At 44.0% G+C, this 25,708-nt stretch overlaps 1 protein-coding gene across 2 annotated transcripts in view; it reads left to right on the top strand.

Annotated features, from left to right (window-relative positions):
- LOC144754337 (ficolin-2-like) overlaps positions 1-25,708 on the top strand; it is a 308,191-nt gene that overhangs the window by 36,709 nt on the left and 245,774 nt on the right. Inside the window, exons 4-5 of one of the 2 annotated variants that reach the window (XM_078642026.1) lie at positions 17,955-17,999; positions 19,620-19,658. In XM_078642026.1, coding sequence (XP_078498152.1) covers positions 17,955-17,999; positions 19,620-19,658 — 84 coding nt within the window. The remainder of the gene's footprint in view (positions 1-17,954; positions 18,000-19,619; positions 19,659-25,708) is intronic. The other variant, XM_078642027.1, reaches the window with a different exon arrangement.

Below are 25,708 nucleotides of genomic sequence, written 5' to 3'. Positions count from 1 at the left end.
GAATGCTGGACAATTCAAACATTCACCCCAAGTCACAAGGATCTTGGTTTAATCCATCATTCTTTTGCTCACCACACCACCCCAGTTTGGACCCAGCAAATGCAAATCCGTCTTGACCCTATTCCTTGTGGGAATAGTCTAACCCGATCTGCCAAGCCAGGTCCTCCCTGGACCGGAAACAAGCATCCTGGGACCGGTTTCAGGGCATCACCCTTCATCAGCCAGACCAGCTTGAATCCAGTGGTGTAGTGAGCAAGGCACCCACGTCTGGGCATACCCTTCTCACTTAGAGTGACATATGCAAAAGAAACAATTGATGGACGAAATTCTGGACAACGTAGTCATTCACCCCCAGTCACAAGGATCTGGGTTTAATACATCATTCTTTTGCTCACCACACCACCCCAGGTTGGACCCAGCCATAAGCAAATCAGTTGTGAACCTGTTCCTTGTGGGAACAGTCCAACCCGAACTGCCAAGCCAGGTCCTCCCTGGACCAGAAACAAGCATCCTGTGACCGGTTTCAGGGATTCACCCTTCATCCACCAGGCTAGCTTGAATCCAGTGGTGTGGTGAGCACGGGACCCACATCTGGGCAGACCCTTCCCACTTAGGGCGACATATGCCAAAGAAACAATTGATGGACAGAATGCTGGACAAGGCAAACATTCACCCCCAGTCACAAGGATCTGGGTTTAATCCATCATTCTTTTGCTAACCACACCACCCCAGTTTGGACCCAGCCACATGCAAATCAGTCTTGATCCTGTTCCTTTTGGGAACAGTCCAACCCGAATTGGCAAGCCAGGTCCTCCCTAGACCAGAAACAAGCATCCTGATACCGGTTTCAGGGCATCACCCTTCATTAGCCAGGCTAGCTTGAATCCAGTGGTGTAGTGAGCACAGGAACCACGTCTGGGCATACCCTTCCCACTTAGGGTGACATATGCAAAAGAAACAATTGATGGACGGAATGGTGGACAATGCAAATATTCCCACCAGTCTCAAGGATCTGGGTTTAATCCATCATTCTTTTGCTCACCACACCACCGCAGTTTGGACGCAGCAATATGTAAATCAGTCTTGACACTGTTCCTTGTGGTAAAAGTACAACCCGGACTACCAAGCCAGGTCCTTTCTGGACCGGAAACAAACATCCTGGCACCGGTTTCCAGGCATCTCCCTTTATCAGCCAGGCTACCTTGAATCCAATGGTGTCGTGAGCACGGGACCCATGTCTGGGCATAGGCTTACTACTTAGGGCGACATATGCAAAAGAAACAATTGATGGACGCAATGCTGGACAATGCAAACATTCACCGCCAGTCAAATGTATCTGGGTTTAATCCATCATTCTTTTGCTCACCACACCCCCCCCAGTTTGGACCCAGCCATATGCAAATCAGTCTTGACCCTGTTCCTTGTGGGAGCAGTCCAAACTGAACTGCCAAGCCAGGTCCTCCCTGGACCAGAAACAAGTATCCTGGGACCAGTTTTATGGAATCATCTTCATCGGCCAGGCAAATACAGATATGGGAATCAGCATGAATGAATCAATGTGTCTGAGGTGCTCAGGCGATGCTTGTAGCTGGGAGAAAAAAAGACTGTATTGAATGTATTACAATGTCTATAATCATCCTTTATAGACTCATTTGATCATTTGCACTGCTCCCCACCCTTTCTGTACCATTCTCTATTCCAGGAAGGTCTATGTAAAGTGGAGCAAAGTTTGCTCTGTGACGAAGACGGGTGAGTGAGTCCACCCATCTACACAACCTCGGAAAGCCCTAAAGTGTAAGGCCTCCACACGTGTGGACCTGATGAAGGCCATAGACCTGCAAGGGCTGTTTCAGGCTGAAACATGTCGACCCGACTTCTAGGTGTCGAGGAGCGGGTACTCAGCCACTTTACACCAGTGTTGTTTTCTTATCCTGTTCCTTTCCCTTATTAAAGATTCAGCTATAGGATAGGAGGTAATTTTAATCCACTTACCATTGTCAACATCCAGACAGTCTCCTTCCTGGTGGGGGTCATGATGTCACTAGGAGAACGGGACACGCCAGTGACAGACCCTATGACAATCCTATCCACCAATCCACACTAGGCGGATTATATACACCACAGACTGTTAACGTGTGGTTGAGTGTCTCTGATACAATATTCCTGAGACTCTTGTATTAAGACCTTTGTGGGTCATTCTCCCCCTCTTATTGAGTGAGGATAAGTATCACTTGGAAGCTGAACTAACCTATTCTTCTCCCTCCCTCCATTTGTTTGATTTGAATTTACAGCAAGAGAATATTTCACTATATGCAAAACATTTCAGTACTTTGAAAGGTCCCACCTGACATGTATGTCATTGGACTATTTAGTTTAGACATCACTTACCTTAAATCAGGAAAAATTAAAGGTAAGTTTTCCAAACTGTGGGCCTATTCAGAAATTGTGTTTTTAGTATGTTTAGTAGTACAAAAATAGTAATTCTAGTATACCAAAAATTCTAGTCACAAAACCACATAGTTAGATCACATCTGCTATCTTTTCTATGCAGAGGTCATTGCCCAGTTGTAGAGATCTCTGCACTTAAGTGTGAGATCTGTTCCCTTTTGTCTATTTCTCCCAGACAAAGGGGGACTAAAAGTTGGCATTTTGGGCCAGAGAGGAGCAGAGTTGTTTCCCGCTCCACTTACATTTCAAAGGTGCTGCCTCAGCACACTCACATAGAACTTCACAGTAGCCTTTTGTCACCCCAGACTGGCTGGAGCCTGGGAAAGAAGGAAGGAAATTCCAGAACCAACTGTGGGGGGGAGGGGGCTGGGGAGAATTCTTGAAATTTCTTCTTCTTCGAAGCTGACACATAGTATAAAAGTAGGACCCTTAGACCCACTCTTCAGTTCACTGCTGGATCAGGGAATGACACTCAGAAAGCCTGCCAGCCCTGAACTTCAGAAGACTGCCCTACTGCATGAGGCCTGTTATGTGCTTTAGAGTAATGCCCTGCTGCTCCCAAGGAACTACCAAACTGCTTGAAGCCTGCCTTTCACCCTCAAAGGGTTGCTCTGCTGCTTGAGGACTGCCCTTGCTGCTGGGACCAAGGTCTACAAGGGTGACTCCAAGGGCTGTTTTTACAACAAAGTACCATTAAAACGCAGTTGTTACAATGACCGCATTGTTAGTACGCAATACGTTTACATCGCAATTCATTAGAACGACTTGCTGTAGGGGGCACTGAGGTATTGGAACTCCTTCCCTGCTGGTGCGCAAACTGGAGTAGGAATAGTAAATAATACTATTCCTAGGTCCAGTGCGCCCCTACAGCAAGTCCTTGTAATGAATTGTGATGTAAGGGTATTGCGTACTACCAACGCAGTTGTTTTAACAACCGCGTTGTAATAGCATGCGATGTAACATGCTGTATCCGCCTCAAGTGAATCGTGACCTGTAAGTGGTGCCCACTCAGTGCCAGACCTTTGGAAGTGGTGCTAAAGTAATCCAAACCGCAAAAAATACTAAACATGGAAATTAGAACATTTTCTGCCAAAATATGCACTGAGAACCAAGAGGAGACAGGGAACTGTCTGCTTGCCTGTCGGTATGACTATGTGCTAGGTCCTACAACGTTCTGCTCTGCAGCAAACCCTGTTCAGCAACTCTTCACAGAAGGGGTATCTAGCCTCATGGAGCGTTCATCGACTAGAGCCTGCAACTTCATCCTGCTGGTGATTTCTGACTTTCAAAAGTGACAAAGACCGAAAGTAGAAATCCTCACCTCTACTTCGTCCAGCAGCTCCCCGGTGATGATGCCTCCTCTTTGGACACCACTGGATGACTTGCCCCACTGAAATTTACCTTCTCAGACATTTTTCTTCAAACATTCTTCTAAGTGTAAAGGTAAACCAAGACCAGGGCAAATCCATCTTGTGTATCTGAACCGCGCTACATTGCAGATGGCCATTACTTTCGACCTTATCCTGATCTCATGCAACTAGTTGTCCACAGTTGGTGCGTTGATCTTTTAGGCATTCTTTTGCACTGCAAACTTTAAAAATTCATAACTCCTGTTCTGTTCTACTGATTGGATTTTTGTTGTTTTGGTCTAAAATGATTTATTACATTTTACACTATTTTTTTTTTTAAACAGGTATGGGATTTTTCTTCTGTTGTGTTTTCACTCTATTATTGCTTATATGCTGCAGAAATACTTTACACATTTTTTCTAGGTTAACCCTGACTGCTTTGTGCAAAGCTACCGGAGAGTTAAGCACAAGTTAATTTAGTGAATTTTGCAGTTCACCCTGACAAGTATTATGGTTTTTCCTTGAGAAGACTTTTCACTCACTGAATCGAAAACCCAATTTCTAAAACCAGATATGAAAATTAGACCTTCACGTCCAGTCTTTAGTTCACTTTGCACCTCAGAGACTGCCTTCATGCTACCAAGGTCTGCCCTGTTGCCTGAAGCCTGTCTTTAACCCCAGAGAACTGCCCTACTGCTTTAGTCCTGTCTTGCTGCTTGTGCTATAATGTAAAATCTGATTCTCTAATTTTGATTAAGTTATGCCTCATCCATTTTTCACCCCATCCCTGCTTCTAGCCCGGCTCTATCCTTGACACCACGTCAGTATAAAATGAGTAAAGAATCTATATTGGGGCATTGTAGGCTGTGCATGCATGCAGAGTCAGCACAAAAGAACAGCTGGCGATTGCTCAAGGTTTTTCAGACAATGGTTAATCCGCAAGTAAATTACTCAGATAGCATATCGTGTTGTTCAGCCTTAGGACGAGCAATTGCACAAGACACCAAGGCTGTCAATTCTTGCTGTTACCTCATTAGTGTGTGTTTTTCCCAGATCTCTATTTACTTCTGGACGTCCCTTGTTTGTGATCTTTTGCTATAAAAACCCATGTAACCCATTGTTCAGTGTGCTTCTCGGAGAGTATCTCTATGGTACTTGTGGGATGGGCACCCATTCATGAATGCTAAATAAATGATCCTTAGTTTGTACTTCACTCCAGTGTCGACTGCTCCTTACTTGTTAAGAAGCTGTGGACTAAAGGGTGACCCTGCACCAGTGGATTAATAATAATCTACTTCCACAAATTGGCACCGAACATGTGGGGCCCCATCAAAGCCTTGCAGTCGGACCAGGGGAGGAGATCGTGTTGGTAAGATGAACTTCGCTGAGGAGCGCACCACCCCTGAGGAGCGCAAGGGGCCAGTTCTCGTGTCCAAGGTGATTTTTCAGTTCTCCGACTCTGATCTTCCTGGTGGCTGCTAGCCTTGACTGGGGCTCTCGGATGGTCATTCTTTTGGATCAAGGAGGATCGACAGGTGAGAGTTGAAGACTACGAATAAGGTAATTTGTATTGAACCGGTTCTTTTGATTATTTGGAATTTGTCCGGAATTTTGTTTGGAATCTGTTTAGAATTTGTTTGGAATTTGTTTTGAACCTTCTTTGGAACTTGCTATTTAGTATTAAAAAAAATTCTTACAGGTAATGTGAAAATATTTTTTCATCTGTCTCTATTTATAAGTTTTTTATATCTTATATAACATGCCTGTATTTAGCACACTTTGGAAGTTTTGTTGCTGCTGCGGCGATAAACAGCATTTTGGAAGAAGTCAGCCGGTGCCACCAGAAGGTACCCTGAATTTTGAGATGTACATCAAATATGGTATTTGTCCCATTATGTATAATGCATTGTGGAACAAATATACAAATGGGGATCTTCAGTTACAATGGCCATCAGAGGGGACAATAGACCATCACAAACTTGAGTATTTAGAGAAACAATTGTTTTTAAAGAAAGTTAGACCATCTATGTTTGACAGTTAGTGTATGTGGAGGAAGGAAGTAAAGGAGCAGCAGCTCAAGGCGGAGAAGGTACAAAGGAAACAAGAAAGGAAGACAGAGTATTAAAAGTATAAGGAATTGAAGGATAAGGAAGTTCAGGAGAAGAAGGAATGTTTAGATCGAGAGCATAGATTACTAATATCTAAGGAATATGTAGTCAGACCGACAGTAACAGCACAAACCCAAGAAGATGTGGATTCAGACCTTGGCGGATTATTGATTGAACGATCCCCTCCCTATATCTACCTATGACACCTCTTCCCCCTGGACCGCCAAATGTTGTTCCCCCTGTACCTCCAGCACCACCACCTTTAGCCGCTGTTTTTCAGCTCCCTATTTTCCAACCAGTACCGGTATATCCCTTACCCCCATCTCAGGGCACTGCAACCCCATCCCAGGCCACTGCACCTGAAATGACTGATGATCCGGTACTTCCTGTATCTGTCTCTACCCCTCAAATTCTTCATTCTACTGTACCTCAGTTTCGCCCGGAAGCAATACGGTTGATAGTACTGAAGTGGTTAAGTGATTTAGAAATGGAAGTAGAAGAAATTATAGATCAGATACAGGATTTTTCAGAGGAGTAACTTCTTTGTCTGATAAAAAAAGCTTTCTCATCAACTTATAGTTCAGTGGGAGATGACTACTGGACAGAGCGTTCCCGATGAAGTTAGAACTATTAATCGACAGTGTCAGATAGTAGCCTTCCCTGTAAGTAGAGTTAATAATGCTCTAGCAGCAATAGTTGGATATTGTAATGAAATGATCTTTCTTCCTATCCTCGAATAAGACCTTTGAGGCGCACCACAATTCATTCCTGGACGAGGGAATGCAGATAATGATGACCCTAATGATCCCAATGCTAGAGCCCATTTTTTGTATAATTGGATATATACGCCCTGGAAGAGGACGGATGTACTTACTTTAAAAGCCTCCTTACCAGACATACGGAAAAATCCTAGAGTATTTTTTGATGATGTACAGGCAGTCATTGATTCCTGTGTCATGACCTTAGCTGATATTGATATGCTTTTTGGTATGATCCTGCCACCGGATATGTGGCGACTTACTCGGAAACAGGATCATGCTGCTAATTTAGGTGGAGACTGGGCTGCCATCATAACAGCCGTCAGGGATAGGAAACCTGGTCAGAAATCTAGTCAGCTCATACTGGATCTGCCTGGTAACATACATACTTATATAAAAATAAAGGTACCGGCAAGGAAAATAGATTGGGCACTTCTCACTGCTTGTCAACAAAAACAGGGAGAGGCTGTCCCTGATTTCTTTACTCTCTTTGAGGAAGTGTTCAATGATTTTAGTGGGCTAGACACTTCTACACCTACGGGTGTGCATTTGTTTGTAGATAGATTGTAGGAAATTAACTTCCAGAGATATCTGTTTGCTTAACAAATTCTGATAGTACATGGGCTTCGGTAACCCCGAAAGCTATATTAGATATGGCTCAGTATTATCAGAATCAAGTGACCACTGAACAAGAACGGAAAGAAGGAAAACTAAAAGAATTCAACACTAAGGTAATGATGGTCTAGGCCGATGGATCCCAAAGTCGAGGTCGTGGTCAAACCTATGGTCAGAATTTTAAGCAAGCACCTCCAATACGGCCATGACATAGACAAACTCCACTAGGGCCGGATCAATATGCTTATTGTAAGGAGAAAGGACATTGCGTCCTGTTTTAGCTGCTAGTGGAAGCCAAGGGACTCCAGTTCCCCGACAGCAGCTACAACAAGCTCAAGCTCCAGAGAAAAATAGGTCAGGAAATTATTTTGATCAATGGAGTAATCAATATTCTTTGGAGGATTGGGAATCAGAAGAAACTATGGGAACGCATTTTGCCTAGGACAGCGAGGACAAGGAGGATCAGTTGAGATACCTGTAGACCAGTAAGACCCTATATATCAGCCACCATACTTGGGCAGGATCAGAAAATTTTAGTGGATACAGGGGGGACACGCAGTGCAATACCTCAGAAACTGGTCCCTGGGACACCCTTGTCTGGCCAAGTGATTACATCGATAGGGTTTGATGGGACACCAACTCCTAGCATTGTGTCCCAAAAATTGCCTTTGCATGTTGAGAATGTTATTGCTTCAGCCCCCTTTTAACTTCCCCCACACGCCCCTGATAATTTGATGGGACTTGATCTTTTGAAATATTTCCATGCTACTATACATTGTTCCCCATCTGGAGTACGTGTCATTTTTGAGAAAAAGACATTGCCTAAACAATATAATTTTTCTTCATGTTCAGATCTTGATTCTGTTCCTTCATGTGTTTGGGCTACTGCTGACACAGATGTGGGAAGAATGGACATTTCCCCAGTATACATACAGGTTCGGGAGGGTGCCTCCTTACCAAGGGTCCCGCAATATAAAATATCGAAAGAAGGTGCGGATGGGCTAATATCTATCATTGACAACATGATATGTATAGGAGTTGATGAGGAAGTTTCCTCTAATGTATGCAATAGCCCCATTCTCCCCATCCTGAAATAGGGCGATGGAACAGGGGACAAGATTTACCGATTCATGATTGATTCAAGAGAAGTAAACAAAATAGTGATTTCTCAATATCCTGTCGTCTCTGATATTACGACTTTGTTGACATTAATCCCACCTACAGCCACTGTGTTTTCTGTTATCGATCTCTAGAATGCTTTTTTCTCTATTCCTATACATAAGGATAGTAGATAATTGTTTGGTTTCTCATTAAGGGGTAGCTCATTCAGATTTTCTAGAGCTCCATAAGGTTATACAGAAAGTCCTAGTATTTACAGTCAGGCACTTAAACGACAGTTGGATGAACTTCTTTTGCCACCAGGAGTTACACTTGTGCAATATGTTGGTGAGGCCACTCTTTCCCTATTGCATCATCTTGCTACTAAGGGACATAAGGTATCTAAGAATAAGTTGCAATATTGTGAATTTGAGGTTACCTATTTGGGTCACCTCTTGTCTGAGGCAGGTCGCACTCTGACTAAAGACATAAATCAAACTATTCTAAAAATTCCCATCCCAAGTACTCAAAAAGAAGTCAGGGCACTTATTGGCATTACTTCCTATTGTAGACAGTGGATCCCCAACTTCTCCCTTATCATCAAACCTTTTTTGTCCCTTGTTACTAAAGACACTCCCTTTCCTCTACCATGGACATCTGAATGTCAAGAAGCATATCAGCAGCTTCGTGCATCCCTTTGTTCTGCTCCAGTGTTAGGCACTCCAGACTGTGCTAAGCCTTTCATATTGTATGTACACGAGAGAGAAGGATGTGCATTGTCAGTTTTAACAGAACCATATGGTAGTAAACGTCGTCCATGTGCTTATTTTTCAGCTGTATTGGACCCAGTGGCCAGAGGACTTCCAGGCTGTCTTAGAGCGGTTGCTGCCACAGCCATTTCTATTCGACAATCTGAGGGGATAGTATTGAGTAACAAGCTTATGGTTATGGTACTGCATTCCATAGATGCACTCCTTAATCAGACAAAGACACAACACCTGACTAATGCTAGACTTACAGGATACAAACTTACACTTTTGGCACCTCATATCACACTTAAGAGATGTTTGACATTGAACCCAGATACATTGGTACCTTTGCCAGCTGAACAAACTCATGATTTGCACGACTGTATTTTTCTGACAGAAGAACAAACTAAGGGAAGAATAGATTTTAAAGATACACCTTTGTTAGATCCTGAGGGGGAATTATGTGTGGATGGTTCCTGCTTGAAATTACCTTATGGCACCACCTCTGCATCCTAAGCCATAACCACATTACAAACTGTGGTAGAAACTGCCTTTATTCTGCAAAAATCTGCCCAAGCAGCTGAACTTATAGCACTTTTAAGGGCTTGTGAACTTAGTGAAGGGTTATCAGTGAACATTTACACAGACAGTTTAACAAAAAACGGGGTAACCCTGTGTCCCTCAGAACCTGGGTATTAGTGGTTAAACAAACAAATGGTTCTGTTGGGTAGGACAAATTTCTTTGAAAACTGCTAATCTATGCAAATGAAACAACAATGAGAGCTCTCTGATACACATATGCAACTGAGAAATCAATGCTCAAGCTGAAAAAACAAATAATATAGCCTGGTGTTGAATTCATAAGTATTTATATTTAGAATTTAATTTAGTTTTTGCTGAATTACTTCATTCAGTGACAAAAACAATTAATACAAAGTACGACCATCACACATATATACAGTTAAGTGACAATTGGTGAAAACAGTGCTCAAGTGCTGAGATATATATATACAAGAATTAATGCAATTATATACACAAGTGATAGATAGGCCAACAATTAATTGATCTCCAATGAATCCTGGTGTTTTATGGAGGAGTCATGGAGTGTTCTGGACCTAAAATTAGCGTCGACGTTTCGACCCTAGTGCGCCCCAGTTGGTGGTCGCCGGGTCTTTATCAAGACAGGATGCGGTCGGTGACAGTATGGATCAGGAAAGATGATTTGCCTGAAGAGTTGCCACACGTATGTTAGCCAAATCCGTCGTGGAGACGATCAGAAGTGCTTAGTCCAAAGCGACTGGGAGCCGCTTTGGACTAAGCAATTCTGATCGTCTCCACGCCGGATTTGGCCTATCTATCACTTGTGTATATAATTGCATTAATTCTTGTATATATATCTCAGCACTTGAGCACTTTTTTCACCAATTGTCACTTAACTGTATATATGTGTGATGGTTGTACTTTGTATTAATTGTTTTTGTCACTGAATGAAGTAATTCAGCAAAAACTAAATTGAATTCTAAATATAAATACTTATGAATTCAACATTATTTGTTTTTTCAGCTTGAGCATTGATTTCTCAGTTGCATATGTGTATCAGAAAGCTCTCATTGTTGTTTCATTTGCATAGATTAGCAGTTTTTCAAAGAAATTTGCCCTACCCAACAGAACCATTTGTTTGTTTAACCATTTACACAGACAGTCAGTATGCATTTGGTGTGGCACACAATTTTGGCAAACTTTGGAAGGAACGAGGATTCCTAACCTCCCATGGTTCTAAAATACAGCATGGTAAATTGGTATATAGTCTTCTTACTGCCTTGACATTGCCAAAGAGTGTAGCTATTATGAAATGTAGTGCCCACAAGAGAATCACAGATAAAGTGGGACAGGGAAATGCCTTTGCAGACGAAATTGCCAGAAACGCTGTGAGTATACACACGAGTAGGATGTATGTATTACGATCCCAAGCTGAGAGATGGGAAAATATGTATACAGAGATCAAAGAAATACAGCAGTTTTCTACAGAACAAGAAAAAGCAGAATGGAAAAAGGAAGGAGAGTTAAATGATTAGGGATTTTGGAGGTCAAAAGGTATGCTGAAATAGAAGTTACCTTATGCTTATTTACTGCCCTTTGTAACCATAGCTCATGGACCTGCTCATGTTGGTGCCAAAACACTATCTCCCAACTAGAACAGGTTTGGGATAATCAGCACGTTTGAAAAACAGCTGAACATTTGATTAAACATTGCATGATATGTCTACAGCACAATCCCGGGAAGGGAGTATCAACTCCTACTGGTGGATTTTCTCCACCCCAGGCCCCCTTCGAAGCACTTCAAATGGATTATATTCAGTTAGAGCGCTGCAATAATTTAAAGTATGTATTAGTAGTGGTTTGTTCTTTTAGTAAGTTGCTGGAAGCTTATCCAACCAAAGACAACACAGCTTTGACAACAGCTAAAATTCTGTTCAAGGAGTTCTTCCTCCGTTTTGGGGTTTGTAGAGTCCTATGGAGTGTCAATGGCCCCCACTTTACTGGCCAGATAATAGAGTACCTAATGAAGGGTTTAGGGATAAAACAAAAGTTTCATGCTGCTAATTACCCCCAGGCAGCGGATCTAGTAGAAAGGTACAATGCTATATTGAAGTTGAAACTAGCAAAGATTCAGGCAACAACGGACCTTAATTGGCCAGATGCTTTGCCCCTAGCATTGTCATTTCATTTTTCCATCCCACATAGTAAAATTGGACTTTCTCACTATGAAATAATCTTCGGCAGGCCAATGAATGTATGGGGACCCCCAAGGCCAAATGTGATAAAGGAAATATAGTACCCTATTTTGAGTGATTATCTGAAAAATGTGACTGAAAAATTGTCTTTGATTTAACGGCAGGTGCATGAAGCTATACCAGACAACTCAGAGGGTTTGGCTCATGGTCTCCAACCTGGAGACTTTGTTTTTAATCAAGAACCTCCAATGCTCTAAGAACTAGGAACCTCGTTGGAAGAACACCGAGCAAGTTCTGCTGGCCACCTGAACTGCTGTCCGTGTCCCCAACAGACGACATTGGATAAATGCAGTACATTACAAACGAATCCCAGCGACTGTTCTCCAACCAGAAGGCAGAAACGATCTGAAAGACATCTTACAAACTCAGAAAAGTGTTGCTCCCCTGAATGAAGACACTTTGTTTCCTGATCAAACTAGGCCTTCAGCAACAAGCAACAAGGTACAATTTACGATCAAGGAAGGGAAGGAGCAGATAGAGATACCGGAGGACCAGTTTCAATTAGTGGAACGGTGCGACTGTGACACGGTAGAATCACAGAATCGGCTGAACTAGGTTCAGAGTGGGTTAGGATACGTGTTCAGTGGTGCCTGCGTCTCTCTCTGACCTGTGGTTGTATTGATACAGAGAAGAAGAAATGCAGAGATTGGGATCCAAGCTGCGAAATAATGACAAGACTGTATGGTGACTCTGATCATATTGTTGATAATATTGGCAGCAGTTTTTTGGACAATGGAGAAAGTAATACCAGCTTGAAACTTATTGCCCACTACTACTCCTGTCCCCAAGGAACATAATTATTTCACCCTTTCCTACCACAAACGAAAGCACTGAATGTCCTACCTCAATAACACTTTCATACAAACGCTACATCATACTCATAATGCTACGAACACTACCAACTGCTGGGTAGGTGGAGTGATGCCAGCCTATCAGGAAAAAGGAGGAACGCCTCTCACTCCCCTGCCATTCTCACACATTGGCTTTTGTGGAGCCTGGTTTGCACTTTTGTGGGCTTCCACAATCAATAATATTACTCTAGCTGATGTTGGAAGACTCAATGCCCAGTTAACCAAGGTCTGTTACCCCGATGATGAAGGGCTCTCACAGGCCAAAGGAACTGTATGGGAATAGGAGGAGTATCACAGAGGAAATTCCTCCACAAGATATGTTTTTCCTAACACTTGAACAGCCAAAGGTAATGGACCTCCTGTTATCGCTGTAACCAGAGCCCGAGCAGATCTTTGTGTGAGCATTGGCAGTATTCCTATGGGAAAAAAGTGACTGTACTATAGTAGTTTCCTATCTTCATATAATACTTATTTCATTTGTGGAAACAAAGGGTATTATTATCTACCAGTCGGTTGGTCTGGAACTTGTTACGTGCCTTTTTTCTTCCTCCTGTATTCTTAACACCTGCATCTTATCACAAAGACCAGAGACTGTTTAATGAGATTTCTTTGAATAGGTTTAAAAGAACTATAAATAATGATGAAGTAGATCAAACTGATGCAGCATTACGTTGATTTTAACTTGGGATTCTTTTTCTTTGTTGAGGCAGCCTTAAATAGTAGAAAGATTAGACATCTGACCTGGGTGGTTGAAGCAGTAACTAATCAAACAGCAATGGCTTGTGGAAATATTACGGAAGAGCTTCACATTACGAGAATTGCAACATTGCAAAATAGAATGGTCCTACACATAGTATTAGCTGATTGTGGTGGAGCATGCTGCATTAGCGGGAGTAGCTGTTGTTTGTTCATCCCTGACTATGCCCCATCTGTTTATGACGCCATTTCTAAATTGCATAAAATAGCTACGGAAATACATCAAGACCAAGGAACATGGACTTGGTCAAAGTGGTTTAGGTAATCATTTCTACTTAGGGCTGGAAATTATTAATAGGAATAGCTACTATAGGAATCATCTTTCTTACCTGCTGTTGTAGCAATCAGTGTGCCCCTACGATATGTACAGCTTGTGTAGCTACTTGTAATAATATTAAACCTCCCCGATTAAAGTTCATGAATCAAATCGAGAAATGATGATGCAAACTGAAATTTACGAACTTATATTAATATTGACATCAAAGATTAATACATGTACTTTTAAAATGGATTCAGCATAGGCTGAAAAGGAAGTTCTGTTAAAATGTAAAATCTGATTCTCTTATTTTTTTATTAAGCTATGCCTCATCCATTTTTCACCCCCGCCCTGCTTCCAGCCCAGCTCTATCCTTAACACTGCATCTGTATAAACATGAGTAAAGAATCTAGATTAGGGCATTGTAGGCTGTGTATACATGCGAGTCAGCGCAAAAGAACAGTTGGTGTCTGCTCAAGGTTTTTCAGACAATGGTTAATCCTCAAGTAAAGTTTATTTAGGTAGCATATCTTGTTGTTCAGCCTTAGGACGTAGCAACTGCACAAGACACCAAGGCTGACGATTCTTGCCGTTACCTCATTTGTGTGTTTTTCCCAAAGCTCTATTTACCTCTGGGCATCCCTTGTTTGTGATCTTCTGCTATAAAAACCCATGTAACCCATCATTCAGTGTGCTTCTCCTAGAGTATATCGATGGTGCTTGTGGGATGGGCCCCCATTCATGAATGCTAAATATATGATCCTTGGTTTGTACTTCACTCCAGTGTCGATTGCTCCTTACTTGTTAAAAACCTGTGGTCTAAATTGTGAACCTGCACCAGTGGATTATTAATAATCTACTTCCACACTTGAACCTAGGACTACCAGACTGACTCAAGGAGATAGTTGGCTGGTCTCCTGTTCTGAGCTTCTCGGACACAAAAATCTTCAACAACCTTCAATCTGCACCTGGGTCCTACCTGAAGTGAGTCTTGCCATCCTAGTGGTGCTGAGCCAGTCTTGGATTCATGAAAATGGTGGTAAAGGTGCCCCAATAGCCAAAAAGCGAAAACAAGGGACTTCGAACATTTCCCACTAAAAGTGGCATGGGAGCCTACTGGAGACAGGGACATACCTGCTCACCAATCTGCCTGAGATGCATTGCATGCCAGCCTGACATCGCAGTAGCTCCTGCAATGTTCATCTTTGTAGCAGCAAACCTTGTACAGCGGCTCCTCTCTGGAAGGGTATTCACCCGAGGAGCCCTCATCGGACATAGCCTGTAGCTTCATCCCACAAGAATTTTTTTACCTGAAAAATGTAGACATATTCACAGCTACTTCATCCAGCGGCTCCCCGACGACAGCGCTGCCTCCTCCTCGGACACCACCAGCTGCTTGCCCCCTGAATTTTTTCTTCTCAGAAATTTTTCTTTCAAAATTTCTTCTATGTCCAAGGTAAATCTAGACTAGGCCCAATCCACCTCGTGTGTCAGAAGCGTTTTTCATCATGGTTGGTCTTAACTTTTGACTATGCCTTCGTCTCGTGCAACCAGATACCTGCTGTTAGTGCTTCATTCTTTTACGTGCTAGATTTCATTAACAAAATAACTCTGGTTCTACTGATTGGATTTAATTCATTTTTATGTCTTTGCATGTATTAAAATGTTCTCTATTTTTATAATTTGAAGTGGGATTTTTCTCATGTTGTGTTTTCACTTTATTACTGTTTGTGTGTTGGCTAAATACTTAACACCATGCCTCTAAGAGAAGCCTGGCTGCTTTTGTGCCAAGCTTCCAAAAGGTTAAGCACAGGTTAATTTAATGACTTTTGTTGTTCAACCTGACAAGGATTGTGGTTATTGCTTGAGAATGGCTAAGACCCACCTTGAATGAATGAATGAATGAATGAATGAACGAATGATGAAATTTGTAAAGCGCCGGAATCGCCTCCTAAGGGGTATCTCTGCTCTATGAGAGCAGGGATACCGGACCTGGAAGATCAGTTACAGAAAAGTTCTGTTTTCAGAAGTTTCCTAAAAAGGAGGAGGTCTGTACACTTTTGAAGGTGTAGAGGCAGTAGACTACAATATCGTGAAGCAAGGTAGGAAACAGCTTTACCCTCTGCACAAGATTTCCTAAAACAGGGGATAACAAGAAGGGATTTCTCCCTTGAGCTTAAAAATCTGCTCGACTGATAACAGATGAGTTTTTCAGTTAGATAGCTAGGACCCTTGCCATTTAGTGCTCTGTGTACCATACAACAAATCTTAAACTTGATTTTTTTACTTTTAGGCAACCAGCAAAGCCGTCAAAAAAGGGGAATAGAGAATGTTCTAGGTGGCATATTAAGAACCAATCAGGCCACAAAGTTCTGAGACACCTTAAGTTCATTCAGTAAAGATTCTTTTGCAGTCACTAAAAGCGCATTGCAATAGTCTAAACGACTAATCACTAAGGACTGGATCAAAGTTTTTCGTACATATAGAGTAAGGAGATGGAACACTGTACATAAGAGACAACATATGAAAACAGGTACCAGATGTAGCTACCACCTGATCCTTTATAGTAAGATAATAGTCCAAATGGACACCCACATTTTCAGCCACCGATTTAGGGACTGGGCCTATGCCTAACTCTGGTGGCCACCATTCTGGACACAACAGTGCTTGAGTGCTACCAAATAGTATAATCTCCGTTTTATCTGCATTTAGCTGGAGAAACTTTTCAGTCATCCAACCAGAAATCGCCTGCATACCTTCCGCGAAGAGAGATTTTGTAGAGGCAATGCTATTGTCAAATGATAAAAGAAGTTGGGTATCATCCGTGTAAGAAAAGGGAGTAAACCCAAAGTCTCTAATAATCTTAACGAGAAGAGCACATACACATTCAACTGCATAGAGCTAAGACAAGAGCCCTGCGGTACACCCTTCATGAGCTTCACGGTGCAAAAACAGAAAGGACCCAGGTTAATGATTTGTGTGCGCTCATTTAAAAAACTAGAAAAATATTTTAGAGCAAGTACACTGATCCCAATCTCCTTCAGTCTTTGAAGTTATTTATGGTGTGGCACCATATCAAAGGCTGCCGACAGATCCAACAACACCAATAGCACAGCCTGATTGTTGTCAAGGGAGAGTCTGATGTAGTCCGTAACAGCTATAAGATTGATTCAGTGCTGTGCTTTGGTCTGAAATTGACTGTGATGAATCTAGGCAGCCTTGTGATTCTATGTATTCCATAAGCTTTACATTAATATAGCCTTCCAGAAGTACCTTACCCAATACCTCAAGTTCTAAAAATATGTATTTTGTTAAGTATATTGTGGCAGATGGGGGAGGGACAAGTGTGAGTTAGTGGAAAATAGGTACTACTTACTATTAATTGGAGGAGATTACGGAGGATTGGGAAGGAGTTATGGGAGGGTTAAGGAGGGGGTTAGGCAGGGAAAAGCACCCACCAACAAAACAGTAAGCCATTCCTTTTCACAAGCTGCACTTCTAAAGTTACGAAAAAAGGACTCAAAATAGTAGTAAATGTACTCCAGCTCAGCCTTGGAGTAAGACCAGCACCACACAGGCCACCACAGATACTGCAACATACTCACAATGGAGCTACCAACATAATGATAGGAATATATGTTAAAATAAAGGAACATTATTTTATTGTAAAATCTAATGATTTAATTTTTTCCTGAAAGCAAATCTAGTTGAATTTTGTGACAAGGATTCTTTAAAAAAAAGTTGTTTTTAAAGCAAATCCTATATAGAAGCTCTAGATGTTTTCCTTTCACTTTCTATATCTGTTCATGCTCGATAACAAAGACATTGTAACATCTTTTGTCTTCACCACAGCTTGCTCTTAAATGTTTTTTTAGTCTAAACCAGATCTACCAGCACATTAGTTATGTTATCTCATGTTATCCAGCTGAATGATTCTTCATTTAAAAGACTTGGTAAGTATTAGCTGTTGTGCTCTGTGAAGCTGCAAGTAGATCCCTTTAGCTATTGCCTGAACTTCCTGATCTATCCTATCAGAGAGCCGGGGACAGTTCATTAGAGTGTCTCATCCAAATCAAATAAAGTAAAAAAATCAATTATTCTCATTGACTTTTATTTACTCTTCAGTGTGTAAAGTCTTTGATAAACAGCTCTTGTTTGGTTAATTTAACAGGACCTAAAGGAGCTCTTGGCTTGCCAGGATTTCCAGGAGCAAAAGGTGAGAAACCCATGGGTGCATGATCTGTTGTTACTCAATGATGTGTCAGACTTCTTGTGATGAGGCTTCGTGGAGCCCCAGTGATTCAAACAAAATCATTTGTCCTGCCCAATGCTTGGATCATGCCTCCTGAAGGGCATTACTTCTCTGAATAGTATTAGTCTCGCTTCTGAATGGTGGCAACTGGATATCCCAAATAGGTCAATCCATGATCAGTTCCTCAAAGATGCAGCTGTAGAGCAGGGTCATGAGGATGTGTCAAGTGAGTGCAATTCCAGTCAGAACAGAGTGTGTCAATTGAATACACCTCACCTGAGCTCTGGCTGGCTGTATTTCGTATTTCATAACTTCTATAATGATATTAAGAAATAATAACCACTTATCTTTTTGGCCTACGTTGTCTATATAATGCAAATATATTATAACATTTCCATATCATATCATAACATGTCATGGTTAATGATTAGAATGGATATATTCCAGTTTATATATCAGGATGTAGTTCCTGCAACACAAGGTTCTAGGAAATATGATTTGTTTTAGAAGCAGGGGGAATAAAAATATCCTATACCACTAATCCCCAAGTGTATGATCTTTGTAGCAGCGCTTGAAAACTACACAGAGACAGCTGCCTGGAAGCAGGGAATTTTGAAAACAAAAATGCTTATCCTTTGAACTCCCACAAAGGTCCAGAACGAAAAATGACGACACTCAGCAAAATGGCGTATGTCCTTACTTGTGTGATTTTAGGGCTTTTATGGATTGGAGTGATCAGAAGGAAGTTCCAACACTTGTATTGATTTTCCCCTATGTTTTATGCTTCAAGTCAAATAGTAAAGAAAGTATTACCTTATCACATGCATTTCGAATTAGTTTTTACGGGTTTGGAAAGACCCCTTTCCTTGAAGGTTCTGTAGGCTATATACGAGAGTCTCAACTTCACTGTTTATCCCACCAGAAGCCATTGGAGCTCTTTCAAGGCTGGGTTGATGTAATCCACCTTCTCCCAGTCTCTGCATAGACTGGATGGTTGATATCTGACCCTTTGAAGTATCTGTCTATGTGGTGCCCTTGTGTAAAGTTTATTTCAGCAACAGCGATGGATTAAAACAAGAGGTCTTGCGGCTTCAATTCATTTTTTTTGTCTGGAGTAGCAGTGGGTCCCCCTTACCATCATTAGCGGATTGTTGGAGATTGTCCTCGCAGCCTTGCTCTACTGTCAGAAGGAGAGGGATGGGGCAAACTTTAGCCCCAGTGTTGTTTTATCTTGTTACCTATAAGAACTGTACCTACTTCTTCCTCTATGTTTCTGGAATGGGCTTTTCCGTCCTGTTGTTGACTACCATGACCTTTGTTTCATGACGTATCATTGATTATTGCCTTTTATTTATTAGTGGATGTCTCCTATCCAATGGTGTTTAGCAGTACTAATGAGCTTGTGATCATATGGGCGTTAGCTAAAAAATCTAAAAGTACTGTTTAATTCTCAGACATGTGAGTGAATGCTGAACCATGCTAAAGTCTGGCAGAATGAAAGCTAATATGTCTTCCTTTGAATAGCTGATTTGATGTTTTGCATCTTATTTTCCAGGACTGATTTTGTGCTCTCATTCTTTTTAGGCGCTAAGGGGGATGCAGGCGGGTCAACCACCACCACCGGTAAGAACCCTGGCTGTTACTACACATTGAGAAAGAATAGATGTCTTTTCAATAACAGGCACTGTTTGTAACTCAAACTAAAAGGTGCAGGTGCTCTCGGTCTCCTTATATTTTCTTGCTTCTGACATGTGCTGCTACTGTCCGGGGAAAGTATAACAGCCCTTCTGAGAAGTGTTACTACTGTCCATGAGAGGCATTACTACTGTTGCATGGGAGGCTGCAACTGTGACCTCTAGGACTTTCCTTAAAACCCAAAGAAGCCATGGAAGTCACAGCAGAAGAGAACAGGCCAGGCTCCGTGTGAGGCCTGTAAGATCTCTGACATTTGACACACCACTTTTTAGGTCGAGCATTCGAGACCTATTATAATTTCTTATGTTGGGTTAAAGCCATCCCCCAGCTTTTCTTTTGTCTATGTCAGTGTCCTTCAAAAATTCTTGTTTGCAAGTGGTCAGTCCGGCCTCTTTGTCCCTCCTTTCTTTTGTCTGTTCCTCCATGCAGCAGGGACTAAGTACTGTCTCATTCCACAATGGTTCTTTGGGCCAGATGTAGGTAGCCAAATACCGGTCGGTAACGGCCGAATTCGGCCGTTACCGACCGGTATTTGGCTACAGAGATGTAGGAGGACAGAAACGGGGCAAATCGGTAATTTTACCGATTCTGTAAATATACCGGTCGGTAAATTTACCGACCGGTATTTTTACAGAATCAGTAAAATTGATATGTAGGTGGGACTCTTATGAGTCCCACAAGGCCTAAGAAATCGGTATTTTACCATCAAATTCAATTTGATGGTGAAATACCGATTGAGGTGTGCATGCACATGTGTGCATACACACCTGTGCCATATGACAGGCAGACCTGCCCTTAGGGCAGGTATGCCTGCCACATGGCCCCGTACCTTTTTTGGGGGGTGCTAGAGGGTGTCAAAGTGACACCCCCTGCACCCTTGTCAAAATCGGTATTTACCGATTCGGTAAATACCGACCGTTAATGCCCCATTCATTCCTATGGGCTTCAAAGCCCATAGGAATGAATGGAGCATTACCGGTCGGTATTTACCGAATCGGTAAATACCGACTTTTAAAGATTCGGTAAATCCACATCTGGATTTACCTACATCTCGGTACTTCTATTTTACCGATTCATAAATACCGAATCGGTAAAATTCGGTATTTATGAGTCGGTAAAATAGAATTACCTACATCTGGCCCTAAATCTGTTCTCTGGGGAACTCTTTTCTTTCTTGGTTTCCTGCTCCATTAGTGTTTGTCTGAGTTCAAATGCAGCTCCCTACCTGCTTACGTTTAAATGTAGCTTTCTTACTCCCATCCCTTCTTTATGCCACAGATTTACCAATGCTTCCCCTACAGTCCTTCCAGCTCTGTTGATTTTATTTTATTTAATGTATTTTATTAAATATTTTGAAGTCTTAGATGTTCGGCTTTTTTTGTGGTAGGATAGTTTGGTTTGGGCTTCTTTCTAAGGTAGGATTAGGCTTGTTTTTCTCTTTTATTCCTGCCTCTGCTCCCTTCGCATTCAAAAGTGAAAGCTTTTGTTCTGAGTAGCTGCTTACAGGAAATACTCGAATTACTTGCCAGGCTTCGACCTCTTCAATATCGATCAATGCTTTTTAGTTATGTTTTAGTGCATTTTAGGGTGAAGAACTTTTCCAGGATCCTTTACAGGTTGTTGAACCCACTGCCGAGGTTCGAACACGGATCCCCACCTCTTAAGTCTGCAGCTCTGACTTCTGAGCCACGTCCTCTGGCTCTGGGGATCCTTGCTGGAGTCGTTCTTTGTTCGCCTCAAGCCATGCAGCAGCTCGCTCTCAGGCATTTTGTTCTCTTTCAGGAGTGCTTTCCAAAAGCACTAGCTACATTACACATTTCAGTTTAATATCTTTGGCAAACACTGAGATTAATTGGCAGCTCAGGACATTACTTAAATGTCTTTGACAGAGCTGCGGATTAATCTTCCCATGTCTACAAAAAATAAGTCATTGGGTACAGTGGGTAATGTTACTGGTGCAATGACACAGGCTAAACGAATCACACAGTGTGCTTCACGCACGCAGTTAAAGCCTCGGTGCGCGTTGGTGATCTTGGTTAGAGAAGCGGAGGGTCCGATTTAGAATTTGGGCACTTTAGTGAAAGATGCTTTTTATGGAACCCTTTTGAATAGCGTTAAAGGCCGCTTTTCAGAAAAAAGAATTCAGTTGGATCAAAGTACACAATTAGAAAGTGTTCAACTCTGCTGTGTACAAAGGTTTATTGATGTGTTTTTGTGTGATCTTTCATGTGCACCAGCCGCAAAATTAAAACAGTCTTAGAAGTACAGGAGACATCTTATTTTGTGGCACAGAGGCACTGTGAGCTTACAGCGTCATCAATGCTGCCGACACATAACATATTTATAGGTTGTTTAGGTCAAGCTTGTGCTCATAAGTATGTATCCCTGTCTAAATTTTTGTGTATGCGTATATGTATACTTGTCTCTCTTCGAAAGTGTTTGTTTTCAGGTATTTGTGGTAACTGTAGTGACGTGGAGTCAGCCGTCTAGTGTTTTACAGTGTGAACTTACACTGCACACCCACCCATCACAACGTCACCGGTCAGGTGACGCTGCTTGAATAAAAGTGGACGAGCGCACGTGCTCTGTGCCAGTTGCACCCAGTACCCCACTGTGTCTGTGTCACCTTATTCTCCAACATGCGGGCCTAGCGCCCAACATTACACTGGCGACGAGTCGGAAGCTGTGCCCAGCGTGTCACAGCCGAAAATCTTGGGAAAGGGGGAGAGAGCTGCCCACCTACAGGGCACCCCCTGTGAAGCGGCGCCGGCTGCCGAGAGGCCCGCGGGGCGTATGACGAGCCCTGGGCCTGGACGCTAATGAGAGGGTGACGGGGAGCTTACCCCGCACCTCTCAAGCATGCTGTAAGTAACCCAGCGTAGGAGTGAAGAGCGGACCGACCGGAGCCCACCCGCGTCGGCCGCGTCGACCGCAAGTAAGGCAGGCCCTCTGGCCGAAGGCGAGCCCACATGTCAGAAGGCCCACGGGGCGGGTGCAGTGCCCCGAGGGTGAAGGTGGTGCGGCAGTAGCCCAGAGCGGAGGAGCGCGAGACCGGACTGCTGTGACACCAGTCACCGCCACTGCTGACTGCCGTGAGGCCCTGACCGAAGGGCCAAAGTGGTGCCCACCCGCAGCGACCCCTTCCCCGCCCGCAGCGTGCTAGTGTGAGGCTGCTGCGGCGGCAGGGCGAAAGACAGCCAAGGCGGTCTGCGGCCAAGAACAAAGTGAAGAATGGCCCAAGCGCGATGAAGCCTGTGGGAGCTCACCCCGCCGTAACGGCCGAAAGCCGACACTGACTGGTGAGGGGCCCGGAGGTCCAGCAGCAGCCCTCACCCCTCCCGGGCAGCGTAGAGACTGGATAATGCTGCCACGGGTGGGAGGGAGAGCAGCCCAAAGAGTGAGTCTGGCCCGGCAGAAGGTGTCCGCTGCAAGATGGAAGTGAAAGCGACTTACCGCGGCAAGCGGAGGCGGTGACTGACTGCCTGCCCATGCCCCAGCGGTGCGGGCGAAAGACACGGCTATCCCTGATGCACAGTACAAGAGCCCCAAGTGTGTGAACGCGACAGCACACGTGCCTGCCAGAGGAATAAAAGCAATAAAAGCACCTACTTTGGTCCCGGTGCCGGGGATCAGGAAAACGCCAGAAGCATAGGCGAACGTTTAATGAGCACCAAGCAAAGAGGCAGTGGCGTGTGTAATCCCTGCTCTGCCTGGGCAGTAAGGAGTGACTGCATACGTTGGCGCTGCCAAAATAAACAAGAAATAAGCACTCGGCGATGGGATGTTGGTCCTGCGGGGCCCGGCCGCGAGTGTGTGCCCCCCAGGCGACAGCCGTCCACACAGGAGCCCCTCCCATGAGGTTAATGAGCGCAGGGCCAGGAGACAGCTACAGGAGAGCTTGACCCTGAACCCATCGACAGCAGCTCCACACCCAGCTCCAAAGCTGCACCGCAGCAGTAAGAAAAGAGCAGCAGCGCCGCCTGGTGGGCATTTTACAACACCACACTCAAGAACCAAAGTAATGTAGGTGCGAACAGACCTGAGCAATGGACTACACTGCTGTGGTCCACGATTCACCTGGGAGCATCGAGAAATGTACTTGCTGCATTTTAATTATGAGGACAAGACACCTGAACTGTGCATGCAGAGAGGCATCACCAGGCCGTTTAGGAAAGGAAAACGAAGGGAAGACTGCAACCCATTGTCAACACACAGTGAGAACTGCCAAGCACCGCAGAGAGAGTGCAAGAGACTTGCCATGCCAGAGTGGTGCCAAACCACTGTAAAGGAGACAGCGCAGGAACGCACCAGAAACTCAAGGAACACGCCAGGGGACTGCGCAGGAACGTGCCAGAAGCGCAAGGAAACCCGCAAGGAGTGCAGGAACTCCGCAAAGAACACTCAAGAGAACACGCAGCAAGTGCGCCCAAGAAAAGCAAACAAAGAGCACAGCCATCAGCGTGCAAAAGGGAGTGACCAGGAAAAGGTTGACGGAGCGGTGACGCAACCCTCCAGAAGCACTGAAGCCACGCCGGGATGGAGTGCAGCGATGCCTGGTGGCCACAGGCCATCGCTGCAGCAGTATGGAGAAGACAGGAGAACCACCACACGAACCAACGGTGGTTCTGAAACTCGGCAACAGGAAGTGCGAAGGCGCATGACGCAAATGCGCAGCAGTTCAGACGGCACTAGCCCAAAGCAGCAAGTCACGGAAGCAACCGAAGAGAGCATCCAGAATTCACGCCAAAGCAACCGAACTGCGATGGAAGGAAAATGGTTGCGCAGACAACCAGAAGCTTGAAGACTCACCAGAGGAATCTGACCACTCATTCTGGTCACAAAAGGATAAAGCCGACCAGTCGGATGGTCGCCCAGGAAAAGAAAAAGCCAACCAGCCAGAGATCGGCAGAGTGGACCGGCAAGAGGTCCAAGAAGTTCGACCAAGGCGTGGCCCGCGAACATGGACCACCGAACTTCGACACCACAAGTTAGCAGAGTAGAACTGAAGAGGAAGTGAAGGTCGCGACGATAACTCTGGCAGTTGAGTGAAAAGAAGACAGTGTCCTAGGACTAGGACAAGACCAGGAAGACTAGTGCAGAAGGCGCGCACTGCACGGGGAAGCCTGGTCAGAGAAGATGAAAGGAGATCGGTCCAAGTTACGTCGCGAGAAGAAGGAAGAAGAAATCAGAGTGGCACGCCGCCACTGCGAGAAGAAGGAAGAAAGAATCAGAGTGGCATGCTGCCATTGCGAAATGAAGGAAGGTGACAGACACTGGAACACCTGGGTGCATTGCTGCAACAAGGCCTGGCAAGAGCACCGGCAGCACAGATCAAAGACATCCACCTACGAGCCACCCATCCACATGGCGATCGCAGTAGAGAGCAAGCTGGACTGTTGGCGACATCTACCTCTGGGGTTGAGCGGAAGATTGAATGGCGAGAGTGCTCAGGCATCCGGAAGCTGAGGAACTGAGCACTTCACACCAGCCCATGGCAACCCAAGAAGCGGATGCCTCAAGGAACTCTGGTGGCAGCAAGTCCCGCACGGGAGACAGATCCACAGCTGCACGTCTGCAGGATCCACGAGGATGAAAGCTTTGTGTGCAAGTAAAGGAGTCAACAACTTAACCTTCAGGTGGAACTAAGGACACAGCGGCGAGGCTCGTGGAGCGCCCCACTCACGGCCCGAAGGCTATGGTGGAGCAACACGACCGAAAGCACCCGTCCAGTGGAAGCCTGGCAAAGAGGGCCTCCCGGACATCTTGTGAGAGAAGAACACTGGCGAGAGGGGCATCCTAGTGAGAAGGATGTTTTCACCTACTCTTTTCATTTGCCAAGAGACACTTTGAAGCCTGCCCGAAGACACCGCAAGAACCCGGACTGAACGGCGCAAATCAACACCTAGCCATCCACCGTCTTTCCAGCTGATGGCTGTCACCACAAGAGCGAGGTTGATAATGACTGCAGAACAACATCC

Source organism: Lissotriton helveticus, chromosome 5_1 (genome assembly GCF_964261635.1).
Source record: "Lissotriton helveticus chromosome 5_1, aLisHel1.1, whole genome shotgun sequence".
Taxonomy (NCBI): domain Eukaryota; kingdom Metazoa; phylum Chordata; class Amphibia; order Caudata; family Salamandridae; genus Lissotriton; species Lissotriton helveticus.
This window is presented reverse-complemented; position numbering and strand designations above follow the sequence as displayed.